Source organism: Phoxinus phoxinus (assembly GCF_949152265.1).
Source record: "Phoxinus phoxinus genome assembly, chromosome: 21".
In the NCBI taxonomy this organism is placed as follows: domain Eukaryota; kingdom Metazoa; phylum Chordata; class Actinopteri; order Cypriniformes; family Leuciscidae; genus Phoxinus; species Phoxinus phoxinus.
This window is the reverse complement of record NC_136896.1, coordinates 4,634,110-4,649,677: the sequence shown is the minus strand read 5'-3', so window position 1 is coordinate 4,649,677 and position 15,568 is coordinate 4,634,110. Positions and strand designations below refer to the sequence as shown.

Below are 15,568 nucleotides of genomic sequence, written 5' to 3'. Positions count from 1 at the left end.
AACCCAGAAACTTGTGCTCTTGGATTGATATTCCGAAGGTAAATCTTCTTCCAGCAGCTCTGCATTAGTTATGATGAGCTGGTTCACGCCTTTCACTACATGGCGTGCTCTCTGAGTGGTCAGTTGTCCGATTTTACGCACACGATTCAACCCAGAATCTCAGCACTGCTAATTTCATTTCTTGTATCAATGCCATTACCAGCCCGAACGCACATGTCAACGCTTTTCTGTGATGTTGTTGGACACAGACAGGCCCTCTCCAAGCAATCTGACTATAGCCATGCCTCTTCTCTGGAGTTTTGCAGGTGTCATTCTGCTCCAGACCTTTAAGATTAAAAAATGGGCTTTGGAAGATCTGGCCGTGCGCAAAGATGCAAATAGGAAAGTCGTGGTGCGCTGGTATGATGCGTGGAGGGGACATCTGGGCACTGGCCATCTGACTGACTTTGCCTTGACATCTGGGAAAGCCACTGGTGTGTGGCACGCGAATCGGTTGATGTCGCTATTTAAATGCAAATTTGTTGGGGATCATTGGAGCCTCACCCCGTAAATTCACACAAAAGGAACACTTCACACACAATAAGGAGGAGGGTCGTTTCTTCGGGAGGTCTTGGCAACGCCGAACAAATCTTATTCAAACCCACACACACCTTCTGCATGACTAACTTTTCCTTTGTCCCGCGCGCTCGGTTAGTACATCTCCCCAAATAAGATCTAACATGGGCAGACAGAATAGAGCTCAATCCGCAGCGTTCAGTTTTTAAGAAAAATAAAGGTTCCAGTTACAACCAAAAAGCTTTTTGTCATAGAAGAATATTTAAGGTTCTTTTAGACGGATTGTTTTCTAAATAATAATAATAATAATAATAATAAAGAACCCATAAACCAAAACACTGAACTGATGAACCTGTAATGTAACATCAAGTTTTATTATCGTCAACAATTAAAGATAGCCTAATATTTAAGGTTTTAAATATTGAATACACGAATCAATTTATTTTTTAATAGTATTATTATTATAGAGTATTAGCTTGCAAACATAATCTTTTTCTTTTTTTCTTTTTTTTTTCCTACGGAATATTTTGAATATTATTTTAGATGCGCTTTTAATCTGGCACATTTTTTTTTTTTTTGCATAACAAAAACTGACATCTGACACTTGCGAAATGCAAAACGCAATTAAATCGGTTTCAGAATAAACACACCGGATTTTTGGTGTCATAAAATTTGTCGCGCACTTAATTTCCGAACGTCGAGGAGTGAAAGTGAAAGTTGGTGAATTAAAGAGCGCATTTTGCACGCTTTGGCTCCGGGCTCCAGATGAGCCTCAGAAATGAGCCGAGATGGATTCAGGCGAGCAGCTGATTCTCCAGTCTCCGGCCAGATGGCTTCTGAACACAGATTTGCATTCATTTTCGCCTAATATCTTCCAAAATAGAGGGGCAGCTGCATTTGTTGTCAAATAAGGTTTAAAACTCCTTTTTAGGACGGGATCGTTACCTACGCGATGGGATTGTTGAACTTCTCTAGTCAACAGTATCAGATTTAAAGGGATTTAGACTAAAACCCTAATTTGGTAATCAGATTGAAATCGCTTTGGTGTGTAATCTGTATTAGAGATACTGTAGATTAGGCCTAGAATTAGCAAACCTGAAATATTTATTATGATAAGTTAGATAGATAGAATAGGGTTTGGAAAAAATAATAAAAACAATAAAAATGTGATTAAAAAAAACATAAATTAAAAAGATATCACATGCCAAATAGGTCTACGGATGCTTTAGATTTATTTATTAGCAAACACGTAATTATAATTTGTGACAACAATAATTATAAGAACATTTCACTTGAAACAAAACACAACTGTTTAGTGATTACGATAAACGTATAATAATACTAATAATCATAATTTGCTGCCTAGAGTGCCATTTAACATTAAAGTTCACAGAGGCATTCAGCGTATGCATGGATCAAAGTCATTGCGAATTAAAGACAAAAAGCATATCAATCTTAAATTGTCGTAAAATATAATTTTATTACTTACGTATTTAATTAGACGACGATGCAATGTGATGGATTTTGAGTCGAGGCAAGAGCAACAGCTTTGATAATTCACTTATCTTTGGCAATAGTCATTAACCCCCAACACTAGCAGAATAGATTGCTGTGTAAAACACATCTCTCTTCTCCTCTCTCCGTCCATCCATCCATCCATCCATCCATCCATCCCTCCCTCCAGCGCACAGGGTCCCCAGATAACCAACATCGGACTTCCATTTTCGCCCATTAATTCAAATATTAACATACATGCACTGTCTGCCAATATCACGAGCACTTTACGAAATGAAGGAAAAAAGGACCCTTATTGTTCTGATAAATTATTATATTTTTATTACAAAAGACATCCTACTTCTTGCGCATAGAAGGAGAGGGTGGACGCAATGTTTCCCCCGAGTCCTTTCACAGTTTCAGATGTAATTCTGCAATAATTTACTAAATTAAGCGCGTACGCACTAGGACTAGGAGTTTGACATCGCCTCGGTTCGCTCCACGCATGCACGCAAACTGTGTGTGTTAGATTCAAGCAGTCAATGTTCCCATAGTTTAAGACGCGCATTACGCCATTATGCAGATGCCCAGGGTGTTTATTATAAGGAGCATCTAGTCTTAAAATGCCAGTACACCTTCCTGACTTCAGAGTAATCAAAGGAGAAACTAGTGAATCGATTTAGTCAATTACGCGCCCGGGACGTTTGGCACTGTCATTGTGATGATGATGATGATGATGGCCCAGTAAGAATTTTATTCTGGAAACCGGCTAACAGTTGCAGCGGATGGGTGGTCAGTGCTCTTTTTTTTATCCCCTCTTTTGCACTCTATAAACTTGCATGGCAGTTTCTCAGAATATATAGTTCCTGCGCGCCGCGCTTTAATCGCGGGCTTTCATTATCATTCATTTTTGTTCCTCTCTGATGATTACTTGACATGATGTTCACTGGAAAAGCAGTAGCAGCAGCAGCAGCAGCGACTGTAGTCTTGTATGTACTCACGGTCCAAGCTTAAAGCCCAGCGACAGGAAGCTTCAATCCTTTCCATGTATGGGCAAAGCCACGCCTCCGTGCGCGTCATCCTCTGACAGCGTGGATCCCGTGGGTCTGGAGTTTTTGGCTCCCGGGAAAGGTTCCAGTCCTGGGGGATAGAGGGTTGAGTTTTGTATGCTTCCATCCATTCTGCAAAGACGCGCTAAAGGCCCCTCATCATCCTCTCCCGTGTCCGGGAACACCTCCACGGTGATCATTTACGCGTTTATTTGTCTTTTGGAGCCAGAAGTGGTGGATTCAGCAGTGTCCCGAAGCCTTTTTTGATGCTGTTGTTATAGGATGCCACCAAGCTAAGAGCATCATCACCATCATCATCATCCTCATCAACAGCAACAACAACCACAGAAAGTTGCGAGAAATGTTTAACTGAATTAAAACAACTCTAATATCCCTGCTATTTGCGCGAGTTGTTTCGCTTCTTCCACAGGAGGATCTTCATCTATCCAAACAAGCTGCTGGAGTGGCTTGCGAATCTTTACGCACTGAATCGTTCATGTGGTGTCAACGCAGGACGGACTGAAGAAGGAGTCGGGACTGCTTTTTTCTTCTTCTTCTTCTCTTTTCGACAAATCCCAAACAAACTCTTACTGCTCTCCGAAGGGGCTTCTTGGAGAAACGACGCGCCCTCGCTCACACTCTCATTTCATCTCTTTGGCTGGAAGTGGGTTGCACGCGAACTGTTTTAATGTTTGGGATTCAGGAAAATATACCGAGAGGGGGGACCACTATGAAAGAGGAACCGCTGGGCAGTGGCATGAATTCGGTCCGATCGTGGATGCACACGGCTGGGGTGGTGGATGCGAACACGGCCGCCCAGAGGTACGTTTGCCAAATCATCCGATTTTTAATGCATTTCTCAGATCGACCCCTAAATCCCCAATATGCCATGTATCAATTACACTCTCCCCATGCACCTCTTCGCCGCTTTCCCCTGTTCATTACATCATATTACAGTTTAAGTGACAAATCAAGAATTCTCCCATGTTTTCATTCTATCTACATCTATCCAGATCTCAAGTGTACGCCTGTTGTTTTAACCCACACTGGTGTCTTGTTTTCCCCGCAGTGGAGTTGGTCTGGCACGGGCGCATTATGAGAAACAACCGCCATCCAACCTCAGAAAATCCAATTTTTTCCACTTCGTCCTGGCGCTTTATGACAGACAGGGACAGCCAGTGGAGATCGAAAGGACAGCTTTTGTGGACTTTGTGGAAAAGGATAAAGTAAGCGCCAGTCTGGAATACAGCTCTGAATTTTCACCTTAAAACTTCCACATCTCTAGATCTTTGGAAACACGTGCGCCATAAAACACTTTTGATGGATATCACAGAGATAACCAAACAAAACAAAAATAGATATGCATTATACACATTATTGCCAGGAATTATTATTCTACTAAAATAGCAAACTTGAAATAGAGTTAGTTGCTGGATAAAAGCGTAAATATGTACATGCATACAGACAAAAATGCATGCGTTTCATAAATATATCAAAATAAAATTCTCAGCAGCACAATAATGCCAATCTGACCCCAAACAAATGCTTATTTTCAGGAACCTAACAGTGAAAAAACTAACAATGGGATACATTACAAACTACAACTATTGTACAGCAACGGTAAGTGTAAATTTCTCTATTCAGCAGGGATAGATTTACAAGTGTTTTATTCGCTCAATGGAGCCGTATTGACTTACATTCAGTTTCCTAAAATGTAGTTCAGTTTATTCCACAAATGTAATTCTAGTAGATGGCAAACCTTCGATGATGTTTTTTTTTCTATTAGTGAATTTCAAGAATATTTTCTATTTTTTTTTTCTCGGAGGAAACGTTGTATAGTTTTTTTTACACCAGACTTTTCCCACATTGAAAAACAAAACATAATTTCCCACAGGCGTCAGAACAGAACAGGATCTTTATGTTCGGTTAATCGATTCCATGACAAAACAGGTAAGAACTTTTCTTTTCTCTTGCGTGTATCTGTGTATTTATATTTATACTATTTCGGTGTGTGTGTGTGTGTGTAAGTTTCTGTTGCACGTGCTTTACATTAGGCTACATTGTTCATGTTTCCATAAGTAAATACAGCATTAGCAAATACATCTTCTTTATATGTATTATTTATTGGAGATGCAGTGCAATTTATTGATATTGCTGCTTTGACTTGCAATATTTACTTGTACTGGGGTACCATGGACACTAATGTAAAGCCGTGGCTCATTTTGGGTTGCTCTGATTAATGGGGGGAGGTTATTTGGCGGATTTAATTTAATATGAATCACATTACCACGTTTTTCTTCTCGTGTAGCTGCTTGATAATTCATTGCGAATTAATGAAATAGTGTGGGGCACAAAAAATGTGTTTACATTTATATATAATTTTTTTTTTTAATTACGCATTTCAAATCAAATATATATATTTTTTTCTGAGGATAAAGACAAAAATAACCTAAAGTGTTAATGATTTCTTTATAATTTACGTGGATTAGTATTTTATAAGCCACATTATAGTCTCACCCTCGCATATAAAGCATAATAGTCAAAACCCATATGTGTGTATTGCGCTCAATTAGGTTGTTTTTATTCAATCTTATTTTTTTATTAATCCGAGACAATATACTGCTCATATGCGTGTACTTTTATAATGCATACATTATTTTAATAATTTTACATTACAGCATATTAAATAAAATAAAACATTTAAAATGCACTTTTTTTATTTGGCAGTGCAATATTTATGAATTGGCATTCAGTTACTAAATGTTCGTGTGTCATTTATATCGCACGTGAAAAGTCACTTTTATAGTGCTGTAATCAGATCTGGTTAAAGGCATAAAAATAAAGCTCCAGGCGTGAGACAGACACTTGAGTTCATATTGTGCTCTGATGTTCTCTGAAATCACTCTCAGCTCATTTCCATTGTCCACTGCAGCCTCTCATAGTAAAGAACAGGGCGGATCTTTAGCTTGATTTTGAGGCTCTTGTTATCTGTAGTTTATCCATCGTTTGGCATCACAGGACAGAAAATATGAAGGTTTTATCTGAGGCGCCTCTGAATGGAGCTGAACATGATCAAAGAGTCAATGGCGCTGAACAGCCACTTTATGGTTTTCCGTATATTTTCAGTGAGAGGCAGGCGTGGAAAAATAATGTCTGATAAATTCAACCCAGTGCTCATTTTGTTATTTGCGATTTCTAGACGGTTTGTTATATGACTTAATAAAATTCATTAATATAATTAATGTCATCAAAATTAGAAACCAACGCTTGATTTAGCATGCAGTTGGAAAATTCAAATTCAAAAGTGACCTAATTGCGACAATACTTTATTATAAGTTCTCATATTTTTTTTTGCAATTTATTTTTGCTCCGTGCTTATTCACGCAAATTAAGCTTGCATTTTTTTTATTTTCACTTTAATGTGTAGATATACAGCAGGGCTTGGATTTTCATACAATTGTATGTACCAACAGTACTGTTTGTGTATTTAGATATTATTTAATATATATTTGTATTATTATTATTACAATACTGTGCAAGAGCGCACTCCAACGCGCCCCACGGATCCCACGGAAGGACGCGTTGGAGTGCGCTCTTGCACAGTACATCATAACGGGAGCAGGGCAAACAGGGAGGGAGGGAGGGAGAGAGAGAAAGAGAGAGTGAGACAGAACGCGCAAAAAGCACCAAGGCCCGTGCGCACCTACAGCTCCAAACGCCATCTGTTAAAGCCAATGCTCAAAAATTACTCAAGCGTACCCCCCGACACCGCTTTTTATCTAAAGAAAAATCATTGTTAGCGGCTCAAAATAAACAACAGATTGCCCATTAGCACTCTACCCCTAAATATCTGCAGATTATAACCGCGTTGATGTGTACGGTTATGGGTATTATTTACCGCGGCCATCTGCGTCGGAGAAGCGACAACTATGTGATTTCTATTATCATTCCCCAAATAAATAGCGCAAAGATCTAAACAGAAGCATATGCGACTCTTCATTTCTAAAGTGATATGCATGTGGTATAATTTGTCATCGCAATGACCGGCCAAGTGTTGATATTCATTTCAAACATCATATTTATTTATGCAAATTAATAACACAAAGGTTATCTCTATCTAGAATGTGGGCATGTGTGTTGGTTTACAGATAAAACATTGTTTAACAATGTATGTGGGCTAAATGGATTTTATTTACGCACCTTCTCATGTCAATTTTTAATTGATGAACCTGAACTTTGTGCCATAAACCACATTCAATTTTTTTAGGTCCAATTTCATTTTTTTTTTTTTATGGAGAAATTAAGTTTTATATTTAATATTTTGACTGCTATATTTTAGCCTGTGTGCAATCCTCTTGTTAAAAATATCTTCACTGTTACTTTTATTTCAAGGCTATTATTTATGAAGGACAAGACAAAAACCCAGAAATGTGCCGAGTTCTTCTCACACACGAAATTATGTGCAGGTAAGAAAATATTTTCAGATAATTATAAACTATTACATCCGACTGCATAATTGTATTTTATCAGCCATAATGTCTTGTCATGTTTTCATAAATGCGTAACGCACACGATGTAGGCCTATCCAGGCCTCCGAGCATCAGCCTTACAGAAAATCAATGAATCCCTGAATAGATCTGCCTGGATACGCTGAAAAGAATCCAAATGTTCAGAATTGTCAGGCGGCTCATTCATAATGATTTACGGTTCGCTTTGCGCCCTGCTCTGCGAGTTTCAGAAGTTCTACTTCAAAAGCAAATTTGACTGAATCATTTGGTGACATCGGATTTACGAATGATCTCACTGGACTTTTAATACTATAGAGGATAAAGTGAAATTCACACACACACAAATACTCGGGCCTTTTGGAAAGTGGCTTTTCATCCTCAGCAATTTGACCGTGCGCCACTTTGTCTGTTCTGATTTTTACGCACGCGCCACAGAGAAATCATGCGTTGATTTAAAAGTAAAAAAGGACGTTCAATAAAATAACTGCACTAGAAGAGAACCCAACACGTATGGAAGGAAGCAAGCACTCAATTTCCCACCAAATCGGAAAAGAATCAGAAGCTTGCTCAGAGGTCACGCCACATCCTTCTGCGCTCAAGATAATAACGCTTCAAACTTTTAAGAGTTTACGGAGCCGTATTTACCGATAAAGAAAGTTCCTCGCATCGCACTCTGTTGCGTGCGTCAAACCGCACAGATGCGTTTCCGAGTCCCAAGCAGAGGTCCATAGACATACTTTAATCACTTTAGCTGTCAGCTTTAAGGAGCTTTACATGTTTTCCATACCATATGGTGTTAATTTAGCTCACTTAGACATGTAACCATTATACAAGTGGGCTTCTTTAAATTCAAGAGGCATAACATTTTTTTTTTTTTTATCTCAGTAATTTCAACATTAATTAAAGAAAGCATAATGGAAGCATCTTCAGGGCCTCAAAATGGAGGCATTGGCACATTGTAGGAGACTGATGGAGGCTTTTGGAGCTGGTAATTAATAAGTGCCCCACAGAAATCCTGGTTGAAGGTGGCATCTTGCATCCTCTCCAGACACAACAGCTTGACAATTAGAGGTAAACAAAAGCTGGGGCTGAGAGAGAGCTCCCCCCCCCCCCAGCCTCCTGGCACCCCCTCTCCTCCTCTCAGCACTAAGACAAACACCAAAAACATGCTGTTTTCCCTCCTTCAGCCACAGCGCCGGGCTCCGTGTTTACCCGCCGCCCGCATCTGCGAGAACCGCAGCCACCAACACCATCAGGCTCAGCCAGAACCTACGCCAAACACCTCGCGGTTAGCTAGAAAAGAGGACGAGAGAGCGTGTCAGATGAATAAATCGAAACACACGGTGCTCGAAGACCAAAGACACATGCAAGCTGTTTGCTGATTCTCTCATATCTCATCTCATCTCATGTCTTGTCTTCTCTCTCTCTCTCCCTGTGTTCTTCTCCTCAAGTCGGTGTTGTGACAAAAAAAGCTGCGGAAACAGGAACGAAACGCCCTCAGATCCCGTGATCATCGACAGGTAAGACTCTATCTGCTTCTGTGAGTGTAGGGCGCTGCGGCCCAGCGGCCCGGCCTGGGTTTGCCCTGTGTTGTTGTGCAGGTGTGTTGATGTGGAAACCCGAGGGTGTCTTTGGGGACCGTGTAATTGCTGGTGAGTTGTCAGGGAAGCGCTTTCCTCGAGACTTGCGATCTAGAGAGCGTTTGGTTTTAAACTCACAACTCTTTCATCTTAATTTGTTAACAGCAGCTCTGCTTATCTCCTCTGTAAACAGTGCACTGCCTCTCGCTGGCTTTGTGGCACGACTGCGTTCCGCAACAGAGCAGGAACGTTGCGTCTGCGAGCGTGCATGTTTGAGAGAAAAAGGTGTCTTTACGTTGCGCTCTGTAGTGCTGCCGGTGGGGAATGAGTAATGTTTCTGGGCTGGCTGTTGGCGGTTGCATGTTGATCACATTAGGGAAAGCGTGTTCAAACACACTGGCTCCCGCCGAGTGGGTAATTGACGTTCTTTCTTTTTTTTTTGCAGCTTATGTTTCTCTTTGTGAGTCTGGCTGAAGGTTACACTTACTCGGCGAGACTTACACTTCTTCCTTTTTGTCCAATTATCCCTGTAGTGGCAGCACGTACGTGGATTACGGCAGGGCAGGTCTTGGACTCGCGGTTGAAACTGTAAATGTGACAGGGAGCGCTGGCTGCTCGAGTCCGGGCCTCTTGGAGATTAGTGAGCTAGAACAAGCCTACCTTGCTCTATAAAGCCAGGAGTCTCTCTGTTTCCATCTGCTGTAAAGAGCCATGAATAAGCATCAAGTGCTGCCAGCAGCAAGAGTCTCTCTCTCTATCTCTCTCTCTCTCTCTCTCTCTCTCTCTTGTTTTCTTGCCGTAGCTGTTGCAAAGTTATCCCACGATCACAAACTTGTCTGTCCACTGAGTGGGAAATTAGATTGGAGGGTGAGATGATGGGTAAAGCCGGGAACGAAATATGCGCCACCAGTGGATAGCAATGCTAATGTTTGACTTGCTGAAATAGCTGTTTGCTTAGCAGGGAATGTTTGGTATCTGACAGAGGGAACATCTTTCTTATTAGTAATCAAATAGCAGTGACCAGTTGCCGCTGTCAGTCACCGTGCATGAAGCGTGTGAAGCGTCGGAAAAAAGGACTCATGCCCTGCGTGTCGAAGCTATGGCCGTGCTTGCGTGTTTGGAGGTCTGAGCATTTCCCGCTCACACGTCATGTGGTCGTAAAGTGGAAACCCTGCATTACTACACAATAATGTGAGTGAATCGCTTAATGCGAGGCAGTTTGATTCTGCTTTTGGACCAGACATAAGTTTGTTTTGTTTATACATAGCTTATTCATAATCAATATTTGATTTAAGAAACAATCAATGGCTCTGTTAAAAAAAACTTAGTAAGCTGTCTTGTTTTCTGCTGCCTACATATGCAACATCCAAACTTGCTGTACATATCCATAAGCAGAAACATGAATCACATCTGATTACTATAGAGTATTAATATATTCTGCAATATTCTAAATAGCATACAAATACACAGCACATGTAAATATGTAAATATAAGTAAAATAGTCTATTTTCATTTATTTTGTAACACTTTGTAACTACATATACTTACTACAGTAATGACAGTAAATTATGCATAATTACAATTAATTAACCCTAAACCAAACCCTAACCCTCACCATAGCTCTATAGTAACTACATGTAATTAATTAATATCACTCAGTACGTATTTGCGTAAGAACAAAGTAAATAGATCGCCTTAAAATAAAGTGTAACCATACCTTTTGATTTCAAATTAATATTATGTATATTTATTTATTGCATTCTGGGATTTGCTTGTCCATGAATAAGCAATGCTGCATTACAATTTGCCCCAAAATATGTTATCTTAGAAGGTAGCATAAATGCTAAAGCATAATGACGTGCGCCTGTGATGCTCTAGACGTTACCAATGTAGGCAGCCCACTAGGTTTTTGAACAGAGCCTCTATTTAACCTTTTTTAGGAGGGGAATATGAGTTCCTTACATTTTCTTCTGTAAACACTCTCAAAGAGTGTGAATCAATCTCAGTAACCTTTGTTATCTCTGCATTAAATGATTAGCTTGTTCAAACAGACGTGCTGAAGAGCTCTGACAGTGTGCGAACAGTAATTAGTTACAGGACAGACATTCATGCACTCACTGTAACTCAACCGCAAGAGAAAGAAAAGCTGGAGGGAGGGGGGAAAACAGGAGTCCCGGCGAGGTGGAGGAGGATTTGTTTTGGTTTTCTGAACAGAAGATAAAACACATATCACTTCCTCTTAGTGGATCCTGAAAAGAGTCTCAGGCAGTCAGAGTCGATTCTCCCGACCGTGGCTTATACAATGTATTTACCTTTAAAGTAAAACATGAACACTTTACAACAGGGTTTCACTGATATTTACCGCATTGACTCTCCCCATAAATTGCTCGGCTTTGTGTCGTGGCTAAATGGAGGTGGATGGATCGGATGTCTTGGCGCTTTGTGCTTCAATCTGGCGAACAATATGTGTAACACTAGTAAAAGAGGAAAAGGAGAACAGTGCAAAGAAGCTCTGATACTGGGCAAAAAGGAGGGATATTGTGGTAGGTTGAAACGGTGGATAAAAAAGCTCACATTTTGATTGTGAGGCGTCTGAAAGACTCGAGAGGATCATTTTCATAGAGGGCCGATCCGTTCTGTCAGATCACAAAAGCAGATGTACTTCATTAGCCGACTGCATTGTCTGCATATCACAACTGTGAACAGATGATTTTATCCAACGCTCGGAGAACAAGGCGGCCGGGAGAGCCCGGAACGCACGGAAACACGAACCTCAAATGACTGAAGCGTTCGTGCAGGTGGGGTGTATGATATAAAGCTAATTTGTAATCACAAAACCAATCCTGTGGGGTAATGTCTTGTTAGGTCCGTCTTTTTTCTTGTCTCTGTGGAAAAAGTAGAACGTTACAGTACACGAGGGAGTTTAACGCGTAGCTAAGATATGTGCATGCTCAGTCACCGTTTATAAACAAGCGTTTGCGCGCACAGGAAGTAGATCCAAAGTGCAGTTGTGTGAGCGGACAAGAAAGGGTCGGTTGCATTACAATCATAATATTTAACTGGGTTGGACTGAGGATAGATAGACAGACAGACAGATAGAGGGAGAGAATGTTCTGCTAAACATGGCTATGGTGACCAGAAGAACTGGTGATCCATTATCAATAACGTTTTCAGCCACATTCTCCCAGATGGCACATGGGCCAGGCATACTGCTCGTTGGCACGGGCTCGGACAATAACTGGCACCCGCTCGCTTCTGGCATTTTCAATGGAGTTTAGGAGACTTATCATTCCAAATGTGTCCTATTTTCCTGTAGTCAAGCCAGACATCTGTTTATACTATTTCTCTTGGACTTTAGTGCAGCTTTAGGTTCTTCACGAGGAGAAGAAGTAGAAGGAGAAAAACTCGGTTGCATTTCACAGCTGTTGCAAAATTTCAACCTCGATGGGATCTTTAAATATTTCACAACCCGACCCCGCTTCGCCATAGATTATTCATCTGTATTTTTGAAAGTTAGATTGAGCATCAGAAATGAGGAGTTCTACAGCTAGATCCTGAACTCTTGTAGGTGATGTCTTGAACACACATGTCAAGAGCGAGGCGTTGGATCATTTACCGCCCCCGTATCGGTCCGAGAACTAATAATACCTCTCCGGCTCAAGAGCGATGAGGGTTTTCCTAGCCAACCGATCTCCCTTTCACTTCCTGTCAGAAAGGTCAAGACATGCTGACCTCTGACAGCCAACCCCCTCCCTCAACTGAATAATTCATGAGATTGACTTTTTTTGTCAGACAGTTGTGTAGCAGGACTGTTTATGTAGCTCATTTCGCTGAGGCTTTTGCACCTGTTTGGGCCGCATGATATTTGGGTCCCGATGCTGATTTAGCTAAACACTCATTAATTTTTTTCATACCGAAGGACCTTTCCAGAAGGGATTACGCTTGGTTATTAGCTAGGTCTTCCTTGAGCCATATGCTGAAAAAAAAAAAAAAGTGTAGGTACTCGGCCTGTTGCAGGTTTTTTAATCTTGAAAAACCAACACAGATAGTTCCTCCGTTTTTTGCCCTTTTTGTTTGTATCTTCTCCGACCAGGCTACTTAAAAAGACCTCCTCCCTCTCATCCACACACAGGCCTTCTCTCGGAGCTGAGCAAATGCCAGCATTTAGAAGGTCAGAGCTTTTGTTGGAAAAGCGCTATGTAAATTAGCACCAGCAAAAGGGACATTAAACAAAATTCAATTCATTGTCTCCCTTAATGTCATTTACATTTTTGGCTCGGGCCCGTCCTGTCGAGGAGAATTTTGGAGATGATTTTAATTACATATCAGCGCTGGAACAGAGGGCTGTCTGGAGCGAGACGCATTTGGATCACCTGTAAAGAGAGGTTTATTTACCAATGCACTTGAATGGCAGGTTTTCACAGGCGCTTGCGTGATGTAATTAAGCCCGTGTTAAGTGTTAATTCCTCGGCCTGTCTCTTTCCTTCACAGAAAGGCCTGTTTCACACACACCACAGAGTTTAACCTTTTAGTCCTTGTCTTTTAGATTTGAGTCCTTCTGCATTCTCCTAAACATAGACAAAATTCACTTTTAGCAGATTTACTGCACCAATCATGCCAATAATGGCCAATCTGAGCCATTATTACACAACCAGTACCCTTAAATATCATCGTTGTACCTTATTAACTGCTAAAGTTGTACCTTATGTGTATATATTACTACTTTAAAGCACTATGCACCTTTAGATAAGGTTTAAAGTTGTATTTTAAGGCCACAGTCCTAGAGACAGTCCTAGAGACACAGTCCTCTCAAATGCTTTCTTGGCTGAGAATGTCCTTCCCTCTAATATTGTGAGACTCTGACTTGCAATAGCAAACAGCAAACCATGCTGTGATATAAACTAAAGGCTATTTAAATAAAACGATATATCCCGCCCAAAACATCCCGTTTAATAGGAAATAAACCTGCGCAGGATGTGCAAAACAGGCCTATGACTGAGTGGTAGAGGACACTTGAACTGCTGCTTTTGCCTCCAGCCACGAGGGGAATATTTGTATGTATTTATATCTTACCTTGTCCAGGTGACATTCAACGGACCGCGTGTGTGTTTGAATGTTTTATTCGAAAAGTCCTTGTATCTACTGTACAATAGAGCCACAGCAGTCTTGGAGGATGTGCATGCACGTATATGTGTGTTTATGTTCACAGAGACACGCGTGTGAGAGGAGGAGAGCGCCGGAGCTCCATTAGACCTGATTAATGAGGTTGCAGACAGCAGATATATCTCTGGCCAGGTAACAGCCTCACTGCTGCAGGTACACAGGTGTGCACAGCAACTCCTTATTTATGAGACAGTCAGCAAACCCTGCTAACATCAGAGAGAGAGAGAGAGAGAAAGAGAGAGAGATTGTGTTTTTTCCTTCAATGGGCAAGTCCAGCAGTGGCCAAAGTGAAAGTAGAGTGTAGATCTCCACTACGAGAAGAAAATAGCTCAGAATAGTGTTTCTTCTGTCACACAGGACTATATTAAGGTGTTTGCAAGTGTATTGCTTTGGTGTAGGTTGTGTAAAAGGTTTCTTGCACAGGGTTTTAGTGAATAATTGTCAGTCTTTTTTTGCTCTTTCCTATTGTAATGTATGTGTGTGGGGCATTTGTCAAAGGTGCAGTGTCATTTCTGCACCACTAGAGGCAGCAAAGTGAATTGAAAAAATAATGACTGTTTTCAAACAAGTTTTAGAGACTCCTCCTGTCGGCCATGGGTGGGAAAAAAACAGATAGCTCAATCCCAAGATCATGTTATTGGCTGACCTAATGTTGTTATATCTGGCCTAGTCGGACAAACCGACTCCAATTAAATTTGGAGCTGCTAAAGTGGCAAGTCTGCCTTTTATTATGTGCAATAAATTAAATATTTTCTTCCATTTTAATATTAATCCATGTTGCATTGATAAATTGAGGATTTTCTTTAAAAAAAAAACATGGAAAGAAAAAAGGCAAGTGTTTTCTAGTATGCAAATGATTTATCATTAGCATACTTAAGGTTCTCCTTATGCTGGCGTGTTTGAAATGTAGACCAAAAATCTTTTGTAATTATTTGTTAATTGCTCTTTTGTCTCTCTTCGACATAATGATATACAAAAATGCCTTTGCGTGCAGCGTGGATGACACTGTCACCTTGAAACTCTTCAGAACCGACTACGCTTCTAAACTCCTCTGTTATGAACTAGTGACTTCCGTCTCACTAGAGGGATCAAGAGAGAGAGAGAGAGAGTGAGAACAGCTGGCTCTTTCTAACGGCGAATAACTGACAGTTGTCTGTAAGAGGTTTTAATGAAGATTGCCACCTTTTATGCGAGGAACTGAAGGGATGCCAGATCTACA

At 40.7% G+C, this 15,568-nt stretch overlaps 1 protein-coding gene across 20 annotated transcripts in view; it reads left to right on the top strand.

The window, feature by feature from the left end:
• Positions 1-1,090: 1,090 nt before the first annotated feature.
• ebf3a (EBF transcription factor 3a) overlaps positions 1,091-15,568 on the top strand; it is a 92,065-nt gene continuing 77,587 nt past the window's right edge. For 17 of the 20 annotated variants that reach the window (XM_079594708.1, XM_079594721.1, XM_079594712.1 and 14 more), the window contains exons 1-6: positions 1,091-3,920; positions 4,168-4,324; positions 4,655-4,718; positions 4,993-5,048; positions 7,491-7,564; positions 9,058-9,126. In XM_079594708.1, coding sequence (XP_079450834.1) covers positions 3,787-3,920; positions 4,168-4,324; positions 4,655-4,718; positions 4,993-5,048; positions 7,491-7,564; positions 9,058-9,126 — 554 coding nt within the window. In that variant the 5' untranslated portion in view covers positions 1,091-3,786. The remainder of the gene's footprint in view (positions 3,921-4,167; positions 4,325-4,654; positions 4,719-4,992; positions 5,049-7,490; positions 7,565-9,057; positions 9,127-15,568) is intronic. The other 3 variants (XM_079594715.1, XM_079594713.1, XM_079594709.1) reach the window with 2 other exon arrangements.